We start from the raw sequence: 21997 nt of genomic DNA, 5'->3' as shown, positions 1-21997 counted from the left end.
TTGCTCCATTTTAGCAGGTAATAGCCAAATCAAATCAACAATCGAATTTGACCGCAATCTCTATTTCCGGAACATACAAATTACAAATACTGATTTATAACAAAAATTTAGATGTTCTCTTCATACCGCCAATTCATCAGTACAAGCTTAATTTGTAATGGGCTTTTTTAAAATGCATTTTTTAGTTAATTCAATTGAATTTTTCATATTCGTAATTTTATATCTGTAGTTTCAGTTTAATGAAACCTATTTTCCATGATTTTTCAACTTAAGGGCCTCTTTCCTTCCGCTGATGTTTTGGTCCCCACACCCGAGAAGTTGCTGCAAACTGCTGGCTCAGCAGGAGTCGTTGACCAGAAGGCTGCGGGCGGGTTAAATGTCGTTGCTGTCGCTTGTGCTGTGTTGACCGGGAAAACGCGGGAAATTAAGGATAATGTAATTTATTGATGTACTGTAAAAGTTAAGCTCCAGACGGCGGTGTGTGTGCTGCGTTCCAGTATAAATTACAATTTGACAGAGAAGCCAAGATATGGGAAGGAGTCGCACAGGGCTGCATTCATGCGGGTTTATAAGCTTTTATGAGCCCAATTAAACGCAGTATAATTATATTGAAAAGGCTTGCGCACCTTTAAAAGGTAAAATAACTAAAAAATATCAATATACCACACTATAAAGCCACTTAAATGCCTTTGCCGGTCTCAATATATTTATAGTGCACTTGTGTCGGCAATAAGTGGCAAAAACTGAAATAAACACAAAAACATATTTTTATTGATTCGTTTTTAAATAAAAAGTGCTCAAATTAATTTCCATGGGTTAATTGCGGCCATGAGTAACGGTTATTCTATTAAACGTTTTATTAATTAGCCTGATTTGATCCATATTTAATTAAAAGCGTTTTTATTTTTGGCAGACATTGGAAAGATATACGAAATGTGAAATTTTGAAGTGTCCAATTCGAATTGTTAAACTGCATGAGCTGCCGTGTATTTTTCTTTGAAAAACTTAATTGAGGCAATTAAAGCACGATCAAGAAAGTCAAACGTTTTCGGTGACTGCAACGGAAATTCTTTCTGACCAAACAATCAACACTTGTCGGGAACTGTAACACTCGCCCTTGCGAAGGCAAGTGTGTGCAAATATTCCATGGCTTTCGGCTTTGACCAAACAAACATATTTGCCGAAATGCCTTTGGCTTTAATTTCGGGCGACGTCTTTGGCATTGGAGGCGCTGGTCTTATTCTGTCTATTTATATCCCAAGTTCCCGCCCATATGTATCCTATTTCCCGCATCCTAGACACAGATCCCACACACAGATACACGAGGAATGCCAGCAGCTAGTGGCAAGTGTAAGTGTGGCGCATTCCGGGCGTGTTGAAACTGTAAAATAGATGCTGCCATCCCCATTTCCGCCGCCCACCCAAGATGCAATTGCAGCTGGTTATATACGAACGAGCGTCAGATAATTACAGTACGTTTCATGATATCAAGTACGAAATCTAGTTAATTAAAGTTCGGCAATACAATAATATTTGAATTCATTTTTTAATTGCGTAAGATCCAAGGTATGAGCACATTAGTTGGCCAAAACAAGCTACACAGATAAGTTGTGGTGCCAGCAAATGTATAGCTTATCTTAAGCCTTGACTTTATTTAAAAAGATTTGAAAGATTCTTATGTTGCTGAAACATAGTGTACCACTCTCCCACATACTTAATCTGGAAATCCTTTTTGGCCTGCTCACACAAACACCATATAACTAACATAGAGGAGACGTCGGCGAGGATGCCTGCCTCCCTTCTCGTATTTTAGATTCTATACGCTCTGAGCTAGCTTAGCTGGAGGAGATTTATGGAGGAATTCCTAAAAGAAATCCAAGTCAATTACTTGCTTAATTATTTCCTTTGAAATTTATTGATTTCTTTCGCTTTACCCTTGGAGAACGCTCGACACGCTTCGTTTGCTATTTGTTTTGTCTTGGAAATCGGCAACTGTACGATTCCTTCAGCCAGAGGAAATTTGAAATGTAATGGGAAAAGCGAGTGAGTTTTGCTTTTGGCGTTTGACTTTAGTTTAGGTGTGACTGAGCTGTAGCCTTGGTGCAATTTGTGACTGTCAGTTACCTTGAAGCCAATACACATACTTGACCGGAAAAATATAAATTAAATGTAATAATAAGTTTCATTTAAAAGTCATGGCAAGTAATGAAAGCCAAATATGTGTAATTTTTAGTCGGCTTCAGTGAATTAACTTGAATTATCAAAATCAATAAAAGAATTCGACCAACGATTTTTCTTTTCCTAAACTAGGCTTACAGCTTAACTAAGTACATTTTCCTATGCTTAACTGAGAAGCGTGAATATTGGCATCCTTACACATCAATGCTTTTGAGCTGTGGAATAAGTTGTGTGCACATTAATTAACTTTTATATAATTTTTTGTTTTTCCTCTTTTTGTTGCGTTGTTTTATGAATATACATATGGACTTTAAAAGTGGTAGGTGGTCTTCGAGTGGACGTGGAGTACACTTACGGGCCTTTTCATGGCAATTTAAAAATTGAAAACTGACAAAGGAAGTGGCTGCTTTTTACTGTATTTATATAAATACGTTTCATATGAAAAAGCTTATTTTTTTATGTAGAAATAAGTTTATTTAACTAAAAAGCCTGAAAAGTTCAATTCATACACCTATGTTAAATGCATTTAAAAGTAAATATTTTAAATGAAGTTATTTTAAATAAAAAAATCGAGTAGTGTATAATTTAGTTTTATTATTTACACTGAACCACTTCGATTGCATTCCAGCATGTCACTTTTTGTGCTGCAGAAATTACTTGTCTACACCATTTCTAAATTCTGTCGTTGGGGGTCCCATCAATTGTTTTTACAAACACAAGCGCGATTTTTTTGCTTCTCTTGTCCCAGCACAAAATGTTTTCCCGTTTTTTGAGTGAATTTTGGGTGTATGCACCCCACGGCTACAGCCACAACGAAAATCTCTTTATTGGATTATCCTGCAAAATTTACGCGGCATTAAAAGCGGCCAAACGAAACCCACTACCAGGAGCCCCAGGGGTAAAACGAATAGGAGGAGTGTGTGTGTGCTTGGGTGTGTTGGTGGGCTTCAAGGGGTTAAGCACAAGGTAGCCAGTCCGTGAACAACAAAACGAGAGAAACATTTATTTACATTTTTAAGGTCGTCGTCGGCGCTTCCATTAGTCCACAACAACAACGAGCTCCCAATACCACCACCCCCCCCCCCCCCCAAAAAAAAAAGAAAATAAAGAAAAAAGAATCCATTAGCCAAGCGCATATTTCCCAGCCATACCATACTTAGGCCATTTAAAGTTTTGAGGCCGCAACTGAGCATCGGATTTTGTGTAGCGGACTGAAAATGAAAAGGATTTAAAATGTTGGCGATTAAAGCCCTTGGGGTAAAGTATCAATTAACCGAGGGAAATTCTTAAATACTTCACTACCTGTACTGAATAGAAGAGTTTTCCTATCAAGTTCATAAAATGTGATCATTAAAGTAGTTTGGTGTTCAAAAAAACCAATTTAAAGTTAAATAATCGAAAAATAGTACTACATCTCGAACGGGATTTTTTCACCTGTCATTGCTTTTACATTTTACTTTGACGAATATGAAATATGGAGAACGAAATCGAGACCTGATGCTCCCTCCAATCACAACTAGCTACATGTAGTTTCCAGCGGCTTTGATCTGGGATCCTTTCCCCATGACCCACAAGTAGAAAAATCGAAGAGAATGCAACGAACAAATTGCTGAGAAACCTCAGCAACGGCAGTTATGGTGCTGACTTCCAGAAACAGGATTATTCCGGGACTTAAAAAAAATACAACTTTCTGAAAACATGCGTAGGGTGGGTGAATGTGAGTAAAAGTAAGTAACGCTTGTTTGGCTGCAACAAATTGGAAAATTCAACCCAACAAAGTTCTCTGTAAAGAACGTGTTACAAATTATTTTTTCAAGGGAAATTAAATGCCAACAAATCAGTTCTAGGAAAAACAATTTCTCTTGAAGCACATAAGTAGATTCGTGGCTAGATTAAAAGTCTAAAGACAAAGAAAGATGTGAATTTTATTTAATGATAATACATTAGAGAAAATCTCTTCTTTGTCAAATATAGTTACGCAATTAAAATAAATCTTTTATTTTATGTTGTAAAAATAGAGATTGGTGGCTTTGTGTATATATATTTCCTATATCTCTTGACAATTTATACGCTTAGTCATAGCTTGTTTTAATAACTACTCGCATAATTATTGTTAAAAATAGATGAAAACATATATGCCCTTTGCTACCCATGTTGCTCCTTATCGGCAGAAAGAACGGTTTGACATGTCAGAGGCAAGAATGCTGCCATAGCAACAATAATTGAATATAATTTGGCATGGAAATCAAATAAATGCAAAAAATAAATCATGTATGTCAAAAAGCAGAAGAAAAATGTAGATGGGTGGGAAATTTTCATTCATCCATATATTTAGAAATGCATGTAAAAGTGATTTCAATTTATATATAAAGGGTTATATTTACACAATGTAAAGACCATTTGTGTATGTATGCTGTGGGAAAATCAAAATGCAAATGCATTTCCGCATATTTATTACGTGACCGATAAAAAAAATGTATGGATGCATTTTTCTTTATTCGAAAATTACCTACCCTAAAAATTTAAGCTTTAAATAAAATATTTAGCTATCAATATTTTGTGATACGCTGTTTTTCTAGCTGCATCAAGCACAACATATTTCGTCTTTAATCTTTAAGTCCTACCGACCTAGGACTTATTCCCAAGTGCACCCTAGCAAGCGCACAAAATATAAGTTATATAAAAATAAATAGGAAAAAAATATATTCGGAGGCAAAGACCCGTTGCTGCCGTAGGTTGCAGCAACACAATAGAGAAAATACGCAGACCCCAAAAAAAACCCCTTACCTAAACTCACGCATGACAAAATGCCAAAGAGCCACCAACAACGATATTTACAGCAGCAGCAACCAAATATTCGAAGAAATTTTCAACTAGATTCTCCCCTTTTTTGGGCCGCAGCAGCAATGACTTTTTACAATTTTCATATGAAATGAACCATTAAATTGAATTGGCATTAAAATTATGTGCATGCTCGTGAGCGAAAGAGAAAATATTCAAAAAATAAGGGAGATATTTTCGAAGCTTTTGGCACTTTGCATACGACTAGCCAAAACCCATTCGAGTTCGAGTTATTTGCATTTTTATTACAACAACTGCGAGCGCAGTTGGAGCTGCAAATAATAAAAGAAGACGGGTAGGGAAAAATTCAAATAAATGTTTGTTAAGTATTTTTGAATTGAGTTCACATTCACGTGCACACCCGCCCAAACATTCATACACGCATTAGGCCAAAGCGAATAGGAAACCGTTTAGATCCATGCACCTGCTGCTTCACAGCCACAACATCACAAATGGCAATAACAGAAATGCCCTCATGGCAACGACAGCGACAGATGTGGGCACAACAATGGTATAGGACTACAAAGGTGGAATCTTGTATTGGGGTTCAAGAAATGCAGTTTCCCCGGCTCAAAGAAATAAGATCGAATATTTATAATAGCTATAAGCTATGTTAAGCTTATCAATTGTGATTTGAGGAATATTATCCATTAATAGTACAGAAATCGTCAAATAAATATTTACTGCCTTGAATGTTTGATTTCAGTTCGGGGCACTTAAAACAACGATTTTCGGTTGGCCCTCACTTCAGCTTTTCCTACGCATTTTCCCAACCATCAATTGCGGTTTGCTTTTCGTATTGTGCTCCAATTTGGCCCTTTTACCCACCAGCCAGTCCCTTTTTGGTTTCGATTCTACGATTTCCTCGCACTAGTTGCAGGCATCGCGTGTCTCTAATGACCCGCGACAATGGACGCTTACGAAATTTCGGGCCACCGCCTCCTTTTGCATATTGCACTGCAGCTGACATAAAATTGCCATCGCAGTACGGTCAAAACCCCAAGCCACTCGATGGCGCATTCACAAGCCAGTATACAGGCGGTCATTGCAGTTTATCGGTTCGCAGTTCTAATTTTCTAGGGGGCAGCGGAAGTTGGTCACTCAAACGCAGACGTTGGTGTCTTTTTCAGTCAAGTTGCACAAGTTTTCAGTTCAACTTGGTGAAAATATAATTATAACCGCACAAGTCAAGTCTCTATTTATCCTCATTTTGAGTTTCAATAGAAATTTTTAGTTCTGGACGAGAATAAGAATCGTGACAGTGGAGTGTAATTAAAGTCCACATGGCGTATACTTGACTTTTGTATAGTTTAATTTGCAAGGGCATGACATTTAAGCTTGATTTACCACTTTCTCTACTTCTCTTACAGCAATCAAAGAATCCTAAAAATAACTGAGGGTAACATTTTTAACTTTTTCTTGTTTCCATTACCATATTCTTAGGACGGATTCCTATCATTTCGACTGTTCCAAACTGATTTCATTCCCCTTTCAACGGATTCTAAAGTGCCTGTCAATGGGTTCGATGCCACTTGAAGCAGTTTGCATGAAAGAAACGACAAAAAGGCGAAATCCTTTTCATGTTTTGGCGTTATTTAATTAACAAGCAATTTGTTTCGGCCCGTTGCTAATTAGGCGCGCCCCATCAAAGGCAGCAGAAGACAAAAGTCTGGCGATGCATCGAAGCGAGCTCGGATTTCGCCCAGCGTCTTAACCCTTGACAACTTGAACGCCTTTCAGAGACATTTCCATTTTCACACTCAACGTGCCGAAAACAATTAAGCGAAAAGAAGCCTTAAAAAGGAAGCATTCAAAAGAATACAAAAAAACGATGGCTTTGTCTTAGGGAATACTTTTAGCTGGGGAGGAATCGACGAAAGGTAAGGGCCCTAACGACGCAGCAATTTATTGGTGTGTATACCCTGAAAATTCTCAAAATCCAAGTTTACACTTTTTGCACAGAAATCGCACTCCTCGTCGAGCCAATTGGTTTGACAGAGCCACTGTCCGAGAATTTAAAGAACACCCAACTTACAGCGAGAAACTTGCGAACTGCACGCACCACAAGAGTCAGCTAACTATAACAACTTGCATTGCATGCCTCTTTGAGTCGAACAACAGTCAACACAACTAGCACAGCATTAGTGGTTCGGCGGGTCTTGTATCCATACAGCGATGCACTGAGGGAATTTCTATTATTATTGAAAAGTTTTGGTCTCTAGCTTCAGGGAATATAATCAAACAAAATTCGACATAAAATCTTAATTATTATTATTTTTGAAATTTGGGCTTTCAAACATATGAAGGGCAACACTGCGTGTGATTGATATAAGTTATTGATTGCAATTAAATTGATGAAATGCTTAAGCTTTAATACCACAAGCTTTTACATCAGCTTTAATTTCCGAACTTTGGAATATCGTAAGTTTTTATCAGTGTACTGGAGGAATCGTTGTCATGGTCACGTCCAACATCTGGTGGTGCTTCCGGCCGGCGCTCCGCACGAACGGACGATGAATAGCGGCCATGTTCCAAGTTCCCTGCTCCATGCGCCAACCACAACAATTGTCAAACAAGCCAGAAAAATGGCGGCTTTCTGCTGCATCTCCTGCTGCCACTTTTACTGGTCCTCCGGAAGCCGAGGGCGCTTTTAATGCAGTTCTTATTATCCTCTAATATTTTCATTGTACTAAACTAGCTATGGCTGTCTGAATTATGACATTGTATCCCTCGAGTTTTGGGATTTCAAATTAATTTATCTGACTTTTTTTTTAGAATTAATAATGAATTTTAACATTTAAAAAGAAATGTAACTAGTATTAGTTATTGACACATAAAGGTAAAAAGAAACGAAATACAAGAGAGGAAACAGAATAAGAAAATTATGGTGGATACCATCAATGAGTGACGAGGCTCTTTATTGCCCGTTGTTCTAAATACATTTTCTTTGGCCGAAAGAAATTGTGTTTTTCCTGGACACGGAATGTGTCTTCTCAATCAGATTAAACCAATTGAATTATTCAGTCCATCTACCGAAATATTTATAACAATTTAAGAAACCATTTAAGAGCTAGAATATCTACCGTGCGGCTATCTACGTTCACTGAGCACCAGAAAAAAACACAAATAAGTGGGCCAGAATCATTTTCAATTAGCGCGCAGCTCGGAACATTTATGGGATTTGTCAAATATATATAATTTGAGGAAAACTTTGTTTTATGGTTCCGTGGCTTTTTGAACCCGCAAATAAACATTTGCGTAATGCTCACAGTTTGTCCCATTGCCTGTTATGCAAAAGTTGTAAACGACAAGGACGGCGAAGAGTCCTCCGGCATAGCTCCTGGATATCCTGTTTTATGCCCAACTCCCCTTCTCCAGCTTCTCGCAAAAGTTGCCGCAGTAATAAAGGAGATTACCGTGCACATAACATGTGAGTAGCCGGAGTCGAGTCGGAGATAGAGAGGGATTGGGCAAGGTCTGAAATGATTTCTGGCCTGGCCACAAAAGCCAAGGGATCCTTTGAGGCGGTCAGGACATGGATATACTGGACTCTGCAGCTTCTGCCGGTAAAAGAAAGTTGTACAGTTAAAGCAGCACACTCATAGAATAAGCATTCAGAAGTGCGCAAAAATTTTGAACTACATTTTCTTATGTTCTCCTTTTTTTCTACTAAACGTTGACCACAATGAGGGGACGTCTAAATGGATCTACTTGAATTTGCTTGAATAAAATGATATTATGTTTCATCATAGTTCGTAGTAATTTTTTCCAGTCTTGACTTACCTCGCTCGATCGCCCCTTATTTTGACTTAATTCAATAACTAATATCTTATGACAAAAATTCGCTTCTAAATTTGTTTATATGTATTTATTTACAACGTACATGCGGATAAAGTCATTTTTAAGCTATACCACCAACTTGGCTTTGTACAACTTTACCTCATTTTGACACCAACCCTTACCTGCTCTGCAATATTTAAAGTAAAGTTGGTTTAAAATTGCAATCTGTAAGTTTTTCGGTCTCAGCCACCGTCATTTAATTTGAAAGAGCAACAACAGTAAGCGCATCAGCAACTAAGCCGAAGAGTTAAAAATTTCTTAGCCAAGAGTTTTGCTTAGTTTTTAATTGCAATCAAAAAGTTGTGTACCAGGGAGCGATGGAGGGAGCTCACACATAGGAAGGTCCATTTGGCTACGCTCTGGGAAGTGGACAGTTTGGCCAGTCGGTCCAGTTTTGTCACACCCAAGGTCCCAGTCATAATGACAACAAGCAGAGACCCACTGAAATGGCAATAGAGGATGAACCCTGAATGTTGCATTTGAGAAGGGCGTCTAGAAAATCCCCGATGGCTTGGAGTGGACCGCAAAATGGCCATGCAACCAATTCTCTAGCATAAAACAAGCCAAGACCATACCCCCAAACACGTTGTCCTTGCCCATAGCTTCGGTCTTCAGCACATTGGCAAAATGCTCCGTGCAGACTTAATGATTTTTGGCTTAAAGTTTTACCAGTTAGCAGTATTTTTGCAAGTAGTTAACATTTTATGAGACAAACCACCCCACACACCACTTACTCGGACCAAATGCCCTGGGGTTTTTGTTTTATGCATTTTCCAGCTAGCCCACGAAGAACTCACTCGCTCTCCGGCGCTTTTCCTATCTTATGGGGGAAATCAACGGCGGAGCTAGACCAATTCCAAGACCAAGACCAAGATGATGACGACACACAAAAACGAAGCGAAACTTGATAAAAACTTTTATCATAACAATTTGTGTTGTTTTGCTTAGCTACCCGCTCCTCGTGCTCCGGCTGCCCAAATAAGAACAATGGGTCTATGTGTGTATTTGGTGTGCGTAATGAGAAAAGTGTAAGTGCATAGCTCAGGGCTGTTAGACGGCTACAGTTCGTCGCTTAAAGCATTTAAGTTTAGATCTAGCGGTATTTTAATTCACCAAAAATATTACATCTTGTTCATGTTCCATGTTCAAACTTAATTAAAGTATATATACCGATTTGGTGCCTGAATCTGAAAATATAAAGGACTATGGCTCTAAGCTCTCAATATAGTAATCATTTTTATAAACAGTCCAAATATACCTAATTTCTTATTTACATATTTCAAGTAACTCATACCGTAGCTAGTTAGGTTACCAACCAATTTGGCGAAGATCAGTCGTCATAGACACCAACCCAATCGTCATCAAACTGTAGGTTGAGCTTTCACCTATATTACTGGCGGCAGTAACGATGGCTCGAACGACGACGGCTCTAGAGTCAAGTTCACAATAAAACCATCGAAACCTTGCCCTGGCTCATTCAGTTGGCTGCTGGCGCTCGGCTTGGCTTTTTGGCTATTTGACTCACGCGATCGGGAAACGCGTTTCGCGGCAAAGGCTCTTGCAATAATAACGGGTTTCTCGGATGCGACACTCTCGGTTCGGAAGCTTTTCTAAAATAGCCAAAATCGTGTATGCCAATCTGTTAAACCCTACAGTCCCCAAAACAATAACATTAAAACCAATATAACTTTTAACATTTTTCAAACTCATAGCCTTGGCTTGGGCAAAGAGTTTTAATTCAACAAAACTTCAGCCGGTTCAAAGCTGTTTTAGCCGACTGGCACTGGTACCTTGCCAACATTAACAACCACTACCGACAACAACAACACCTGCAAATCAGCATAAGCCCAATTGTCGCACAGTGAATTGAGTCGAAGTGAAGGTGTAATTATCCATAGTGTACAAAGAATATCGAGTTTAAGAAGTGGCTAAAATAAACCGGGTAAGTCTCCATAAATCAGCTCAAGGAAGCAGAGATCAAATTAAGCTGCACCAGGCGTGTCCTTGAGATTACAAGTTTTATATGTACGTAGCTTAAAATTAGGAAGCCATCGGATGGATTAATAGGCGATTAACGTAAATTTTATTATTTTAAAATATTTTTATTGTTAATTAATGTACTGCTTCTTAAATCCATTACATCTTTGTGTATTTCAATACATTCAGTATGACTTGACCTTTTCTACCGTTACTACTAAGGCAATTATGACGGGAATGACGTATACGCAACGTGGGTAACAAAATCATAACACTGAATGCGTGCATATTAAATAGTGGTTCGCCTATCGATCGTTATCATCCGTTTGTTTTGGTACTGAGCGCAACAAGTTGCCCATATAAAAACACGTTTTTGCATGCTAATGCCCTGACGGTAGTCGATTGAAGTGTTTGGGATACAAACTGAGCAAATTTGAATGCGTTTTATTGTACCATTCATTTGAATATAGGTAGGTGTAAAACTGTTTGCAATGCAGGAAAATAATAACAAATGCATCAAATGAATTGGTAGCTTTAGTAGAGGAAAATAACCGAAATATTTAGCTATTTATGTAAGCACTTCATTTCCTTAAAGCTTTTTAACTTGTCTTAAAACTCATATTATAAGATGTAACTAGATAAAACTGCTTCTGACCAATTACGGATCTCTGAAATTAATGACGTCACGTTACCCATTCTCTACATTTTATTTAAAGAACAACAATAAAAGAAAAAAAAAATAGAGTTCTGATCGTCTGACTCATGCCGCGGGGAAATCACTTTTTTGTCGCGACGCCGACCATTAAGAACTGAATATTTTTAAGCAGAATTCAAAACCAGTTTTATAATGAGACCAACATAAATAAAAAATGCAAATGCTTTATTGCGGATTTAGACGTCAATCAAACATATTTGTTTCAGGTTCTCATGAGTCTTTTTTAAAAATAATTGAAAATAGAGGAGTAAAGGTTTTCTGACCCCTTCACTAATTAGCTGATTTTAAGATTTAATTGATATTTGATAATCAATGTATATTTTATGCAAACATTGGCTTAGTAACAATTTTGCTTGTTTTAATGGTGCAATAACTTGTAATTTATCGTTGTGGCCATAACCTGATATTTTAAACTATAATATCTACACTTGCTTGCCATAATGATATTCAAGCACTGGTGCAATCTGAAAAATAATCGGAACTATTTAATAATTTGAAAATGTTATATTTTCTTAGTTACTTTTACTTAATCAGAAGTAAAGTTTATATTGACATTCTATCCCTAGAGAACTTAACAATTTCGACAATTGTATGAGACAATAGAATGAATTTTATTTAACATGCCAAATTTCAATCAAAAAACGTGCTCCCTTACTGCAAGTTTATAATTGAAAATTAATGCAAACAATACGTGTCAATATTTTTCCAACAGTCAACCGGTTCATCAAGTCAACCATACCTATATTTTGTGTGCATACAAATGCATATAAATTTATACACATATATCATTATATCACTCACGGTTTAGCAGTTTTATCTCTCACACCAATTAACAACTTTGTGCCGTAAATGCAACAAGGTGTAAATTGCTTAAGTGATTCGGTAAATAAAGGACTTTATCTTCAGTTCGTTCACATAATAGTTCAAGCCATTATAAATACACAAACGTAATTTTTCAGCAAATTTAAACACTGGGTCGATTACTTCCAATAAATAGAAACTAATAGGTATTAGCTAAGAATCTTTGAACCACTCAAAAATATATATAATTTTATGGGAAAAAATTATTTTCACAAGCTGTGAGAAAGGTGAGAAATGTTTAATATCTTTTACAATTTGTAAACTTTCCAGAACATTAAATTTTTAAATCTCTTATCATGCCCAGACAAGTGCCATATTTCAGTATCTAAAGGGCAATGCAGCGAATCTCTCTTTGTATCTTATTAACCATCTAAGTTTATCTGGCTCGTGACAGTGACATCATATCTTATCTACAAGATCAGTGGGTTAGTCTGATTGTCAGTTATACAGCTTCAACAAAGAACATCCTAAAGACAATTCAGCTTAGTTTTAGTCCACAACTCGATGCTAACGGAACGAATAATTTCAGTTAGATTTACACTGGCAATATGGATACGACGCAAAGGAACCACCAAAATCTAGCCTTCGTGGGCGACGACGGACGCAGTACGGCCAGCACAGTGGAGATTTCGGTAGGCTTTCTGTGAAACGGTTCGAACATAATCCACAACCCAACTAATCATCGTTCTATAGACCAACAGTCCAGCCCTGCGAGATAATTCCGATGACCAGGAGGCAGCCAAAGTGCCAGAGGAGCGTGCCACCTGGGGCAAGGGCGTGGAGTTTCTGATGTCCTGCATCGCCATGTCCGTGGGTCTGGGAAACGTGTGGCGATTCCCCTTTACTGCCCTCGATAATGGCGGTGGCGCCTTCCTCATACCATATCTCATTGTCCTGTTCCTGATTGGCAAACCGATTTACTATCTGGAAATGGTAATTGGCCAGTTTTCCAGTCGGGGCTCGGTTAAAGTGTTCGATTTGTGCCCGGCGATGAAAGGTAAGCGTCCCAGATTTCATTGCAGTCAGTTCGAAGATGTCATACTCTTGTGCGGATAGAACATTTTTCAGACTAATTAAAAATTGAGATATAGAAAAAAAAGAAGCTATTTAAAGTAACCTTTTTAAAGACAACGCAACCTTTAAAATTGGTTAAATATACTTTTTGAATTGTAATTTAGTTACATTTGTGTATTATAACTGTATTATAATACAGTTTCTTAAAAAAATATTTAATATTGCATGTGTACCTGACGGACCATTTGATCAAAAACTATTTAGTTCAATCAAAATTCTTTTTTGAATATTAAACTACCCCATATCAACAAGAGTATGACAATAGCGAACTGCAGAATCTACATCGTCATTCTGTTCATCAACTCGCCCGCTCGTGTCCCAAATACGCGACCACATCTATAGGTGTCGGAATCGGCCAGGTGATATCTATATCCATGGTGACCACCTACTATGTGGCCATAATGGGCATAACCCTGCGCTATCTGTACGAATCGTTCCGGTCGCCGTTGCCCTGGTCTGAGTGCCGACCGGAATGGGAATCCTTCTGCGTAGCGTCCAGTCTGGGTAACACCTCCCAGTCCCTGGCCAGTCCCATGGACATGGATAGTTTGCCCCAGCGGCAGCCAGTGGCATCCGCGGAGTTGTATTTTCTGTAAGTGGTTTGTTCTCTCTCCCTGTGGTTGTTGCCCTCCGATTGCCTGTGTCATTGTGGATTGGTTGGTGGTGTTGCAGTGGCATGTTTTTCGATGGTGTTACGGGTATGTGTGGGTGACTGTGTACTGTGGGTAATCTTATCGCGGCTCGGAACTCGAAATCACAACGGCATACTCAAGTATATGGCCCGGCCGACAAAGGCGCGGAATGTCCGCTTTATTGCCCGACTAATTGAATGAGTGCCCGCATCCCTCTGGCGACAATTATGGCACCCATTGCCATCAATTGTGGTGCAGTGGCTCTGCAATAGACCGATGCGATTGCAACAGCCAAACAGAAAGTGGATACCATTCACTGGCAGTTCAATTGACAGCCATCACCATCGTCAATATCTGCATCCAATTTCAGATTGAATAACTCAATAACAACAATGTATGGCCTTGACCCAAACTTGAAATATTTTAAACACGTATACGATACAATTCTGCGTTTCTTGAACTCTCTCAATAATCACGATCTCAGTATAAATACTTGCACTATATCTTAAAAAAGAAATAATTTGAACGACAAAAATATAAACTGAAAATATATTTTCATATTAACTAAGATTTCCTGAAATAGACGGAAGTTCTAACACTTAAATGTTTTAGCTAATTTTCAAGACGTAACACTTTCATTATTTACTAATCTAATCGTTAGGACATTTGAGTATATAATCCGTTTTGTTAGTAATGTTATTAAAAATTATGCTAAAGAAATTACTGATTTCTTATCTTAACTATGACAGAGAACACTTGCCAACGGCTTCTCACTAACCAATTTATGTTTTAAGCTTCCTTTTTCCAATCATCCAACCATCATAGCACCCAAAACTCTCTTCTATCCCATTTGATTTGTGTTTAAACTCTTTCTTCTCGTAACTCGTTTGTTATCGAATGGATTAAGGTGTTGGAGCTGGCCAGGCTTTCCAGGTGTTCATGCTCAGCACTTACTATGCCGCCCTGGTAGCGATAATTGGCCGATATTTCATTGAATCATTTCGCAACCCATTGCCCTGGTCCACATGCCGTGCGGAATGGGGTATCCACTGCATTAACTCAGCCCCCGATGCGAGTAATTGGTCTCAACTGGAAAGCAATGATCAGCGCCCGCAAAATTACACAATGAAATCACAAAACGATCGGGTCATCACCAGTTCGGAATGGTACTTTGTGTAAGTTCGAAGTGTCGGGGACAGTACTGTTAAGAAATTCACAAATTGACTATTTATATGACTAATATTGTCTTGCAAGGTTTAAAATGTAATTCTAGAAATCACTTTTCAAAAACATTTATAAAAAAGTTCATATATATTGATGGTCATTTGGTGAACTTCCTTCCAGTAATGAATGATAGTCGCATGAAAATATTAGTTTAGTTTTTAATGGCTTTTGTTTAACTTTTAATACTCGGTGGTGGTCTATATTAAATGATATTCGTGCTGATTAAATTCTATCCGTCCACTGTAGTAAGGAAGTGCTGCACGAGAAACCAAATATCGAGGAAGGAATCGGCCTACCAAACTGGGAGTTGGTCATTGGACTTTTTATCGCCTGGTCCTGTGTGTTTTTCATTATTCGTCGCGGAGTGAAGAGTTCGGGAAAGGCATCCTACTTCCTGGCCCTTTTCCCGTACGTCATCATGGGTGTTCTTCTGGTGCGAGCTGTAACTCTGCCGGGATCAATAGACGGTATATACTACTTTATAAAGCCGCAATGGGGAAAGATTTTGGACCCGAAGGTTTGGTACGCGGCTGTAACTCAGTGTTTCTACTCCTTGTCCGTTTGTTTCGGCAACATCATCATGTACTCCTCGTTCAACAAGTTCGGGCACAATGTACACAGGGATGCAGCAATTGTAACGGGTCTGGACACTATGACCTCTCTGCTAGCTGGATTCACGATATTCGGTATCCTCGGCCATCTGGCCCACGAAATCGGAACCGATGACATCGGCTCAGTTGTGAAGGGCGGTGCCGGATTGGCCTTCATCTCATATCCCGATGCCATTGCCAAGTTCAAGAATCTGCCACAAATCTTCTCAGTGCTGTTCTTCCTCATGCTCTTCGTGTTGGGCATAGGATCGAATATAGCCATGACCTCCTGCTCGGTGACCGCCATTCGGGATCGGTTTCCCAACTTTGGGCAGTGGCAGTGCTCGCTGCTCATCGCTGTAGTCAGTTTCTTTATTGGATTAATGTATATAACACCGGTAAGTATTAAATACCTGCACATTTAGCGTATATTCTCTATTTTTTTTGTATATTTTAGGGCGGTCAGTATATGCTGACTCTTGTGGACTTTTTCGGCGCCTCAATGATTGCTTTGGTACTGGGAATCGCCGAGCTGTACACCATTGGATGGATTTATGGCACAGATCGCCTGTGCAAGGACATTGAGTTCATGCTGGGTCGCAAAGTGGGCCTGTACTGGAGGCTCTGCTGGAGCATCATTACCCCGCTGATCATGACTGTTATTCTGATCTATTTCTATGCGACCTACCAACCTCTAACATACAACAATATCGTCTATCCAAATTGGTCTTACTGTTAGTACTGGTTGTTCATTGTAGATACTCATCAATAATACCCCTTTATTTACAGCAATTGGTTGGCTAATAACGGCCTTCGGTATTCTTCAGCTGCCCATTTGGATGATCGTGGCCATTGTTCGAGATCCAGGTCAGACTTTGGGTGCAAAAATCCGTGGAGCCTTTACGCCGAAAAAGAATTGGGGACCCAGTGACCCTCTGCTCCGGGAACAGTATCACAAGGAAATCGAGAATGAGTTGACCCCGAAACGTGGTCAGGGAATTTGGGCTGCCATCAAGCAAAACATCTTTGGTTGATCCATCATCAGTGAGAACAAACTAACCACAATCGCTCATGTAAATAATCTTATTTTAAGAGAAAAGAATTTAAAAGATCTTGTATAAATCTTAAGTCTGCCAATAAACTTGATAAGTACGTAGCAAATGTGTGTGGTGTCATAATTGTCCTTTTTTTATCCAATAAGTTAACTACTGGCTCTTATCACCTTGATTAACTTCTAACCCAGCTGAAGCGCAGTTTGTGCTATCCCCCAAAAAGTAGGGATTTGGATTTCCTGGTCTCCTTTAAACACCATTAAATAAGCTCGCCTCGTTCCACTTCCCTTTGACCCCACAAATTGACCGCAACATTTGACAATTTTCGGCATTTGCCAAATCCGCCGCAAAAATGGTGGTCCGGGAAAGAGATAGAGCAAATCAAGAGAAATGCTATGTACTTTGTCTCCGTTACTGTTCCAAATCAAACAAAGGCAGCAAAGGCAACCGGAGGGTCCAATTCACAAAAGCAGACGACGGTCACTGTCATTGTCAGCGAATCACAGTGGTTGGAAAGTTAACATTTGGTAACAAGAAATATACAGAGGTGGTCAAAAGTATTTAAACAACGAGCTTTTTTTCAATTGTCAACAAATTAAAAAAAAAACCTTGATGACCTTAAATACTTTTGATCACCTCTGTAAATCAAAACCCAAACCTTTTACACAAAGTGTTTTCTTTTAATTTAAGGATTAAGAATTATCCTTTGTATAGGAAAAGACTTTGAATAGATCGTTTTAATTTTTTTTGCTACGACTTCTTGTTCCACTGTGCGATGTGGCTCTCTATTACTAACCAGAATGGGCGGGCAGGTCGCCGACGAGGCATCTTAGAGATAATTGCTTTGATAAGGCTTCGCGTTCGGTCGAAAAAAGAAGCTCGGGGCTGTCCCGAAAAACATTTTTTATAAATGTCGCCAAATATTTACATGTCGCAGCTTTGGGAAGCCGCCCAACCGATTTTTTTTCTCAGGCTACCTTTGTCTATTTCCACGAAGTTTCACCCTGGCCCGCATTGGCCTGCGGCTTGACTTTGCCAACTGACCGGGCGCAGTGGCTTCCTGGCCGGCGATGGCGATTCCGGATGGCGGTGGCCACCGTCGCGTTTCTGGAAACCGCATAAAAGTCATTGTCACAGCAAATGGATTAATTTTCGCGGCACGCTGACATATATACCTCTCTTTCGCGCTCAGTCTTTAGCACCCACTCTGTTCGTTTGTTTTTCCGACTCTTTTTTCATACCGCTTACTGTTTGGGTATATGCGGTATCTTATACCGCTGGACATAGCTCTTGTTATTAATGTGTAATTTATTTTATTTTTAGTTGGAGTGTCATATAGCCACTATCCACACGTTATATTTAAGTATGGGTATATGCTTGCATTTTATTACTTTAAATTACATTTGACATTGAATTTTACATTACTTCGGACAAATAAGTATCTTTACGAATGGGGTATTAAATAGTCGTAAAACTATACTTTTTTTTGGTGTATAGAAAAATTAAAAAGCCTGTTCTGTGGTCGAGCAGGTCGACGGCGGGGGGGCGTGGGTGTGGGGTGTGACATTTACCGCAACAATAATTACGTTTTGGGTGGGGTTTTTCAGATCCTGATGCTGGCACGGAAGTGTATAATGTTGCTAAGTAGTTGCGGTTATTTGTTGTTGTTGGGTGACATTTTTTGTTCCCTCTGCCTCATAATGTTGTTGTTGTTTCGTGTTCCGTAATTATCCTGAGAGGCAACAGGAGGTTTATTTCCCGCTCTAAATGCTCCATAATTAAGTTTTCGTTGGTCTTAAAAAAAAGGAAAATAAGTAATATTCCTATTCTTTCTTTGTTTTTTATTGTATGCAAAGGTGTTGTTCGAGAAATACAAGTGATTAACTATAGTCCGAGCCGCCCAAGGGACATAAGTTGACGATGTAAAGCAATATATTTAATAAATATACATATGCACATGAAAACTCAGATCAATTTTAATAAATTAAATAAATAGTTTATCCTTTATTTTTTCCCCATCCTATAATTTGGGAAATGATACTCTTTTTTGTGGTCAGATTAGATCCTATCACTACTACATTAATTTTTTTCTTTTTAACGGTATTTCTACGTATTTCAGTACTCAATTGTGGACTTAGTGTTGTAGTGCTACTGTATCCTTCGATAGAGTACTCTACAGTAGTTTCCTCCTGATATGATGCCGTGGTTTCCAGATCTGGATTATCCACAACAGTCGTAGAAACCTCTGGAGTAGTAACTGATAATAAAGCGGTCGATGTAACCATTGAAGAGGTTGGCGAGGGCTTTGGACGCTTCGTTGTTTTCAGTTTTTTTATCCTTTCACTTTCTTTATATTTCAGCAACATCCTATCTATCATTTGAAGTATTTTGGATGATTCGTTTAGCTTCTTCTTTTGAGGGAAATTGCAATTGTGTTCGCATTCGGATCGATAATCAAATCCGCTTCGACAAGTCAGTCTGCGCAGGCAAATACCAACCGTTGGGTTATGAAACCATTTAATTTTTCGTAGCTTGCAATCGATATTGTAACGTTTTTTGCACAAGCCTAAAAAAGGTGTAAAGCTCTATTAATATATTTTACTTGGCCGGGGACTATGTTTATTATTTATATAATAGCTTCGACTTACTAGTATCGAGTTTTTCCGCATCGACAACCATCAGCAAACGCAGAATTATTAACACTAGGAACATGTCATCAATCAAAACTGTTCCAAGACGATCTGCCAATCCACAAATGAAAAAAAAATAAGTGTAAAAGTGTTTCCCGTCCAAATGCAATTAGTTAAGCCAATTCCCGACCAAGTCGAAACGATTTCCGAATATCTTTCTTTGCCACAGTAGCCCTATCTTGTTCAGTTGCGATCCGAGGGCTGACAAGTTGCCAATCAGACCGAGTGCCAAAAACGTGGGCAAACTGCAGGCTAAAACTACTATTCGCAGAATGGTACATAGGGCGGTAGTATCGCAGACTCAAAACGGAGTGCTATTTAAGTAAAAGCTGAAAAGCACAGACAGAAGCCAGTCGGCAAACTAAAATTCCCCTTCGCCAGAGACCGTTTTTCTTGCCTATGCTCACAAATGCATCTGTCTTGCCCAAAAACCCGCAGACATGCAGGGAAAAGGGAGATTCAGGATCCCAAAACTAATCACCAATTAGGGATGGCATAGAAAGATGAATGCTGTTCAGTTATTCAATTTAAGCTGTAAAGCTTCTTTACGGAGATGTGAAAACTAATATAAGCATGTTCTTCAAAGCTTAAAATATTTTGATTAGCTACGGTAAGTCCAGAAAATGAATTCAAATACATTCTGAAATTTTAAAATGTCGAATTCATTTAATTTACACAGCAAACTCGGTTACTAATGTAAGTGCAATCACGCTCACATCTCCAACTCATTCGCACTCCAGCTCGCAGATAACGTAGCCAAAAAAAAAATAGCCCAGGCAAAAGAAAACCAGCATAGAAATAGACCAAAGGATAGCAGAGCGAAAAAAAGGAGACTGGAAGAAATTCGGTGTGTTCTTTGGAGATTTGGCAAGTAAAGTTGCTCGCTCATGCGAAGAGCCGCAAATGTGTGCAATGGGCACAAGTTGCGAGGTGGGCCAGAGGAAGACATCCTTTTTCCCTGTTTTCAGACTTTTTCAAATGCTCTCTTTCCCAGTTTCGGGTGAAAATTTCTAGGTAATTTCGCGAATAAAAAAACGTGGAAAATGTTTGGTGTTTAGAGTAACTGACAGGTGCATAGCGCTTGTGTGTGTGTGTCCGGTGGGCAGAAGCGGGAAATGTGTGGGTGTGTTTGTTTTGTGGCCGGCACATGGCGATGAAACATATGGGCGGGTGGCGAAAATCGGATGAGGATACAGAAAAATAAAGTAATTGAATTTTCATAGTGCACAGAGCACAGAGAACTTGCAGATTCGGTTGTTGTTTGCGTTGTGCACGGCACTTGCTACTTTTAATGCGTGGATTGTCTTCTTGCAACAACCTTTGCTTTCATAAAACGAGGCAAGTAAACTAATTTCGATTGCGGGAGTCGTTGTACAATCAAAATGTATATTGTATGTAAATAAAGTTCGAGGCAAGGACAAAGCATGTTAAAAAAAATTACGCGCTGGTACGAAAATTTATTTCTTTGTTTTAACTCTTATGCATGGTAAACTGATTGAAGGGACATTAAAGCCGCTTTTGTCTACGAGATTAACCAACTTTTAATTACGTAACAAACAGCAGGGATCCAGTAAAAATGATGGTTTTAATGGTCTGATAAATGTCATTCACGTGATTATTGACATTAACGTTTTTCTTTGTTTTTTTGGTGACCCCAGCCGGGCACAATGACAATCTAGCGGTAATGCCGTTGGTGTGGTAGAAATTCGCGGGCCTACCAAGAAGCCGCAGCGTTTGTGGTCCACCACAAGCGGATGTGCGGCCTTTGGCCAAAATGCCAATAGCCATTTCCCTCCGCACACGTATACATATATACATTCCCTCGCCTCGCAGGATGTACGTTAAACTGGGGTAAATGTTTATAAATAGGCTGCGGTAGCCGTCGAAATTTAACAGTGATAGCAGCTCCATTCGGTGGTGCATAAACCACTTCTGGCAGTGGCGAGGCTCTCGTGGTTTAGTGTTCATTTATTCCAAATTGTTTGGTTTTAGTTACACATAGTTTTCATATGTTCTCTTATTCGCATACCACTTTAAGGTCAATTTTTCGAACTTTGCACACACATAAGTAAGGAAAAGTGCACTTTCAAAAAGTTTTAATAATATTTTATTGTTATTTTATATACAGTGATATTGCCTTTATCAACTATATCAACTATATTATATATTCACAGAATGTGTATGAGTTCACTTCTAACATTTAGTAAGAGTCCCTAAATAGTTTCCGTATCAATGATTGTGCAAACAATAATAATTTTTATATATTCAAATATTCTCTGAGTTGCAGGTTCTCTTCCCAATTGGGCACCAATCTACGCAATCA

The 21997-nt window shown here is 38.8% G+C and overlaps 2 protein-coding genes and 1 long non-coding RNA gene across 6 annotated transcripts; 2 read left to right on the top strand and 1 right to left on the bottom strand.

Moving 5' to 3' along the window:
• The first annotated feature begins 10333 nt into the window (after positions 1–10333).
• CG15279 (uncharacterized protein) lies at positions 10334–17090 on the top strand. Of its 3 annotated transcripts, none has more exons than NM_165093.2 (7): positions 10334–10801; positions 12942–13044; positions 13106–13409; positions 15026–15293; positions 15589–16330; positions 16390–16666; positions 16722–17090. In NM_165093.2, exons 2-7 carry the CDS (start codon positions 12961–12963, stop codon positions 16964–16966), a joined length of 1920 nt encoding a protein of 639 aa, NP_723885.1. In that variant the 5' UTR covers positions 10334–10801; positions 12942–12960; the 3' UTR covers positions 16967–17090. The 3 variants fall into 3 exon arrangements, with proteins under 3 accessions (NP_723885.1, NP_001014484.2, NP_609726.1); NM_001014484.2 differs by lacking the exon at positions 15026–15293 and adding an exon at positions 13829–14078; NM_135882.4 differs by lacking the exon at positions 10334–10801 and having other exon boundaries at positions 12895–13044.
• Positions 17091–18974: 1884 nt separating this feature from the next.
• Positions 18975–19725, bottom strand: CG42682 (uncharacterized protein). Its single transcript, NM_001201884.2, has 2 exons — positions 19633–19725; positions 18975–19550 (listed from the first exon to the last, which is right to left on the bottom strand). The coding sequence occupies exons 1-2, from the start codon at positions 19694–19696 to the stop codon at positions 18982–18984; spliced, it is 633 nt and encodes a 210-aa protein (NP_001188813.2). The 5' UTR covers positions 19697–19725; the 3' UTR covers positions 18975–18981.
• Positions 19726–19873: 148 nt separating this feature from the next.
• On the top strand, positions 19874–21649 carry lncRNA:CR43805 (long non-coding RNA:CR43805). 2 transcript variants are annotated; one of them, NR_124269.1, is made up of 2 exons: positions 19874–20284; positions 20354–21649. It is a non-coding gene; the product is annotated as a long non-coding RNA:CR43805 (long non-coding RNA). The 2 variants fall into 2 exon arrangements; NR_073775.2 differs by having other exon boundaries at positions 20354–20602.
• The last annotated feature ends 348 nt before the right edge of the window (positions 21650–21997 follow it).

The sequence above is a fragment of the Drosophila melanogaster genome, chromosome 2L (genome assembly GCF_000001215.4).
Source record: "Drosophila melanogaster chromosome 2L".
In the NCBI taxonomy this organism is placed as follows: domain Eukaryota; kingdom Metazoa; phylum Arthropoda; class Insecta; order Diptera; family Drosophilidae; genus Drosophila; species Drosophila melanogaster.
Note: the sequence above shows the minus strand (reverse complement) of the source record. Positions and strands in the feature narration are given on the sequence as shown.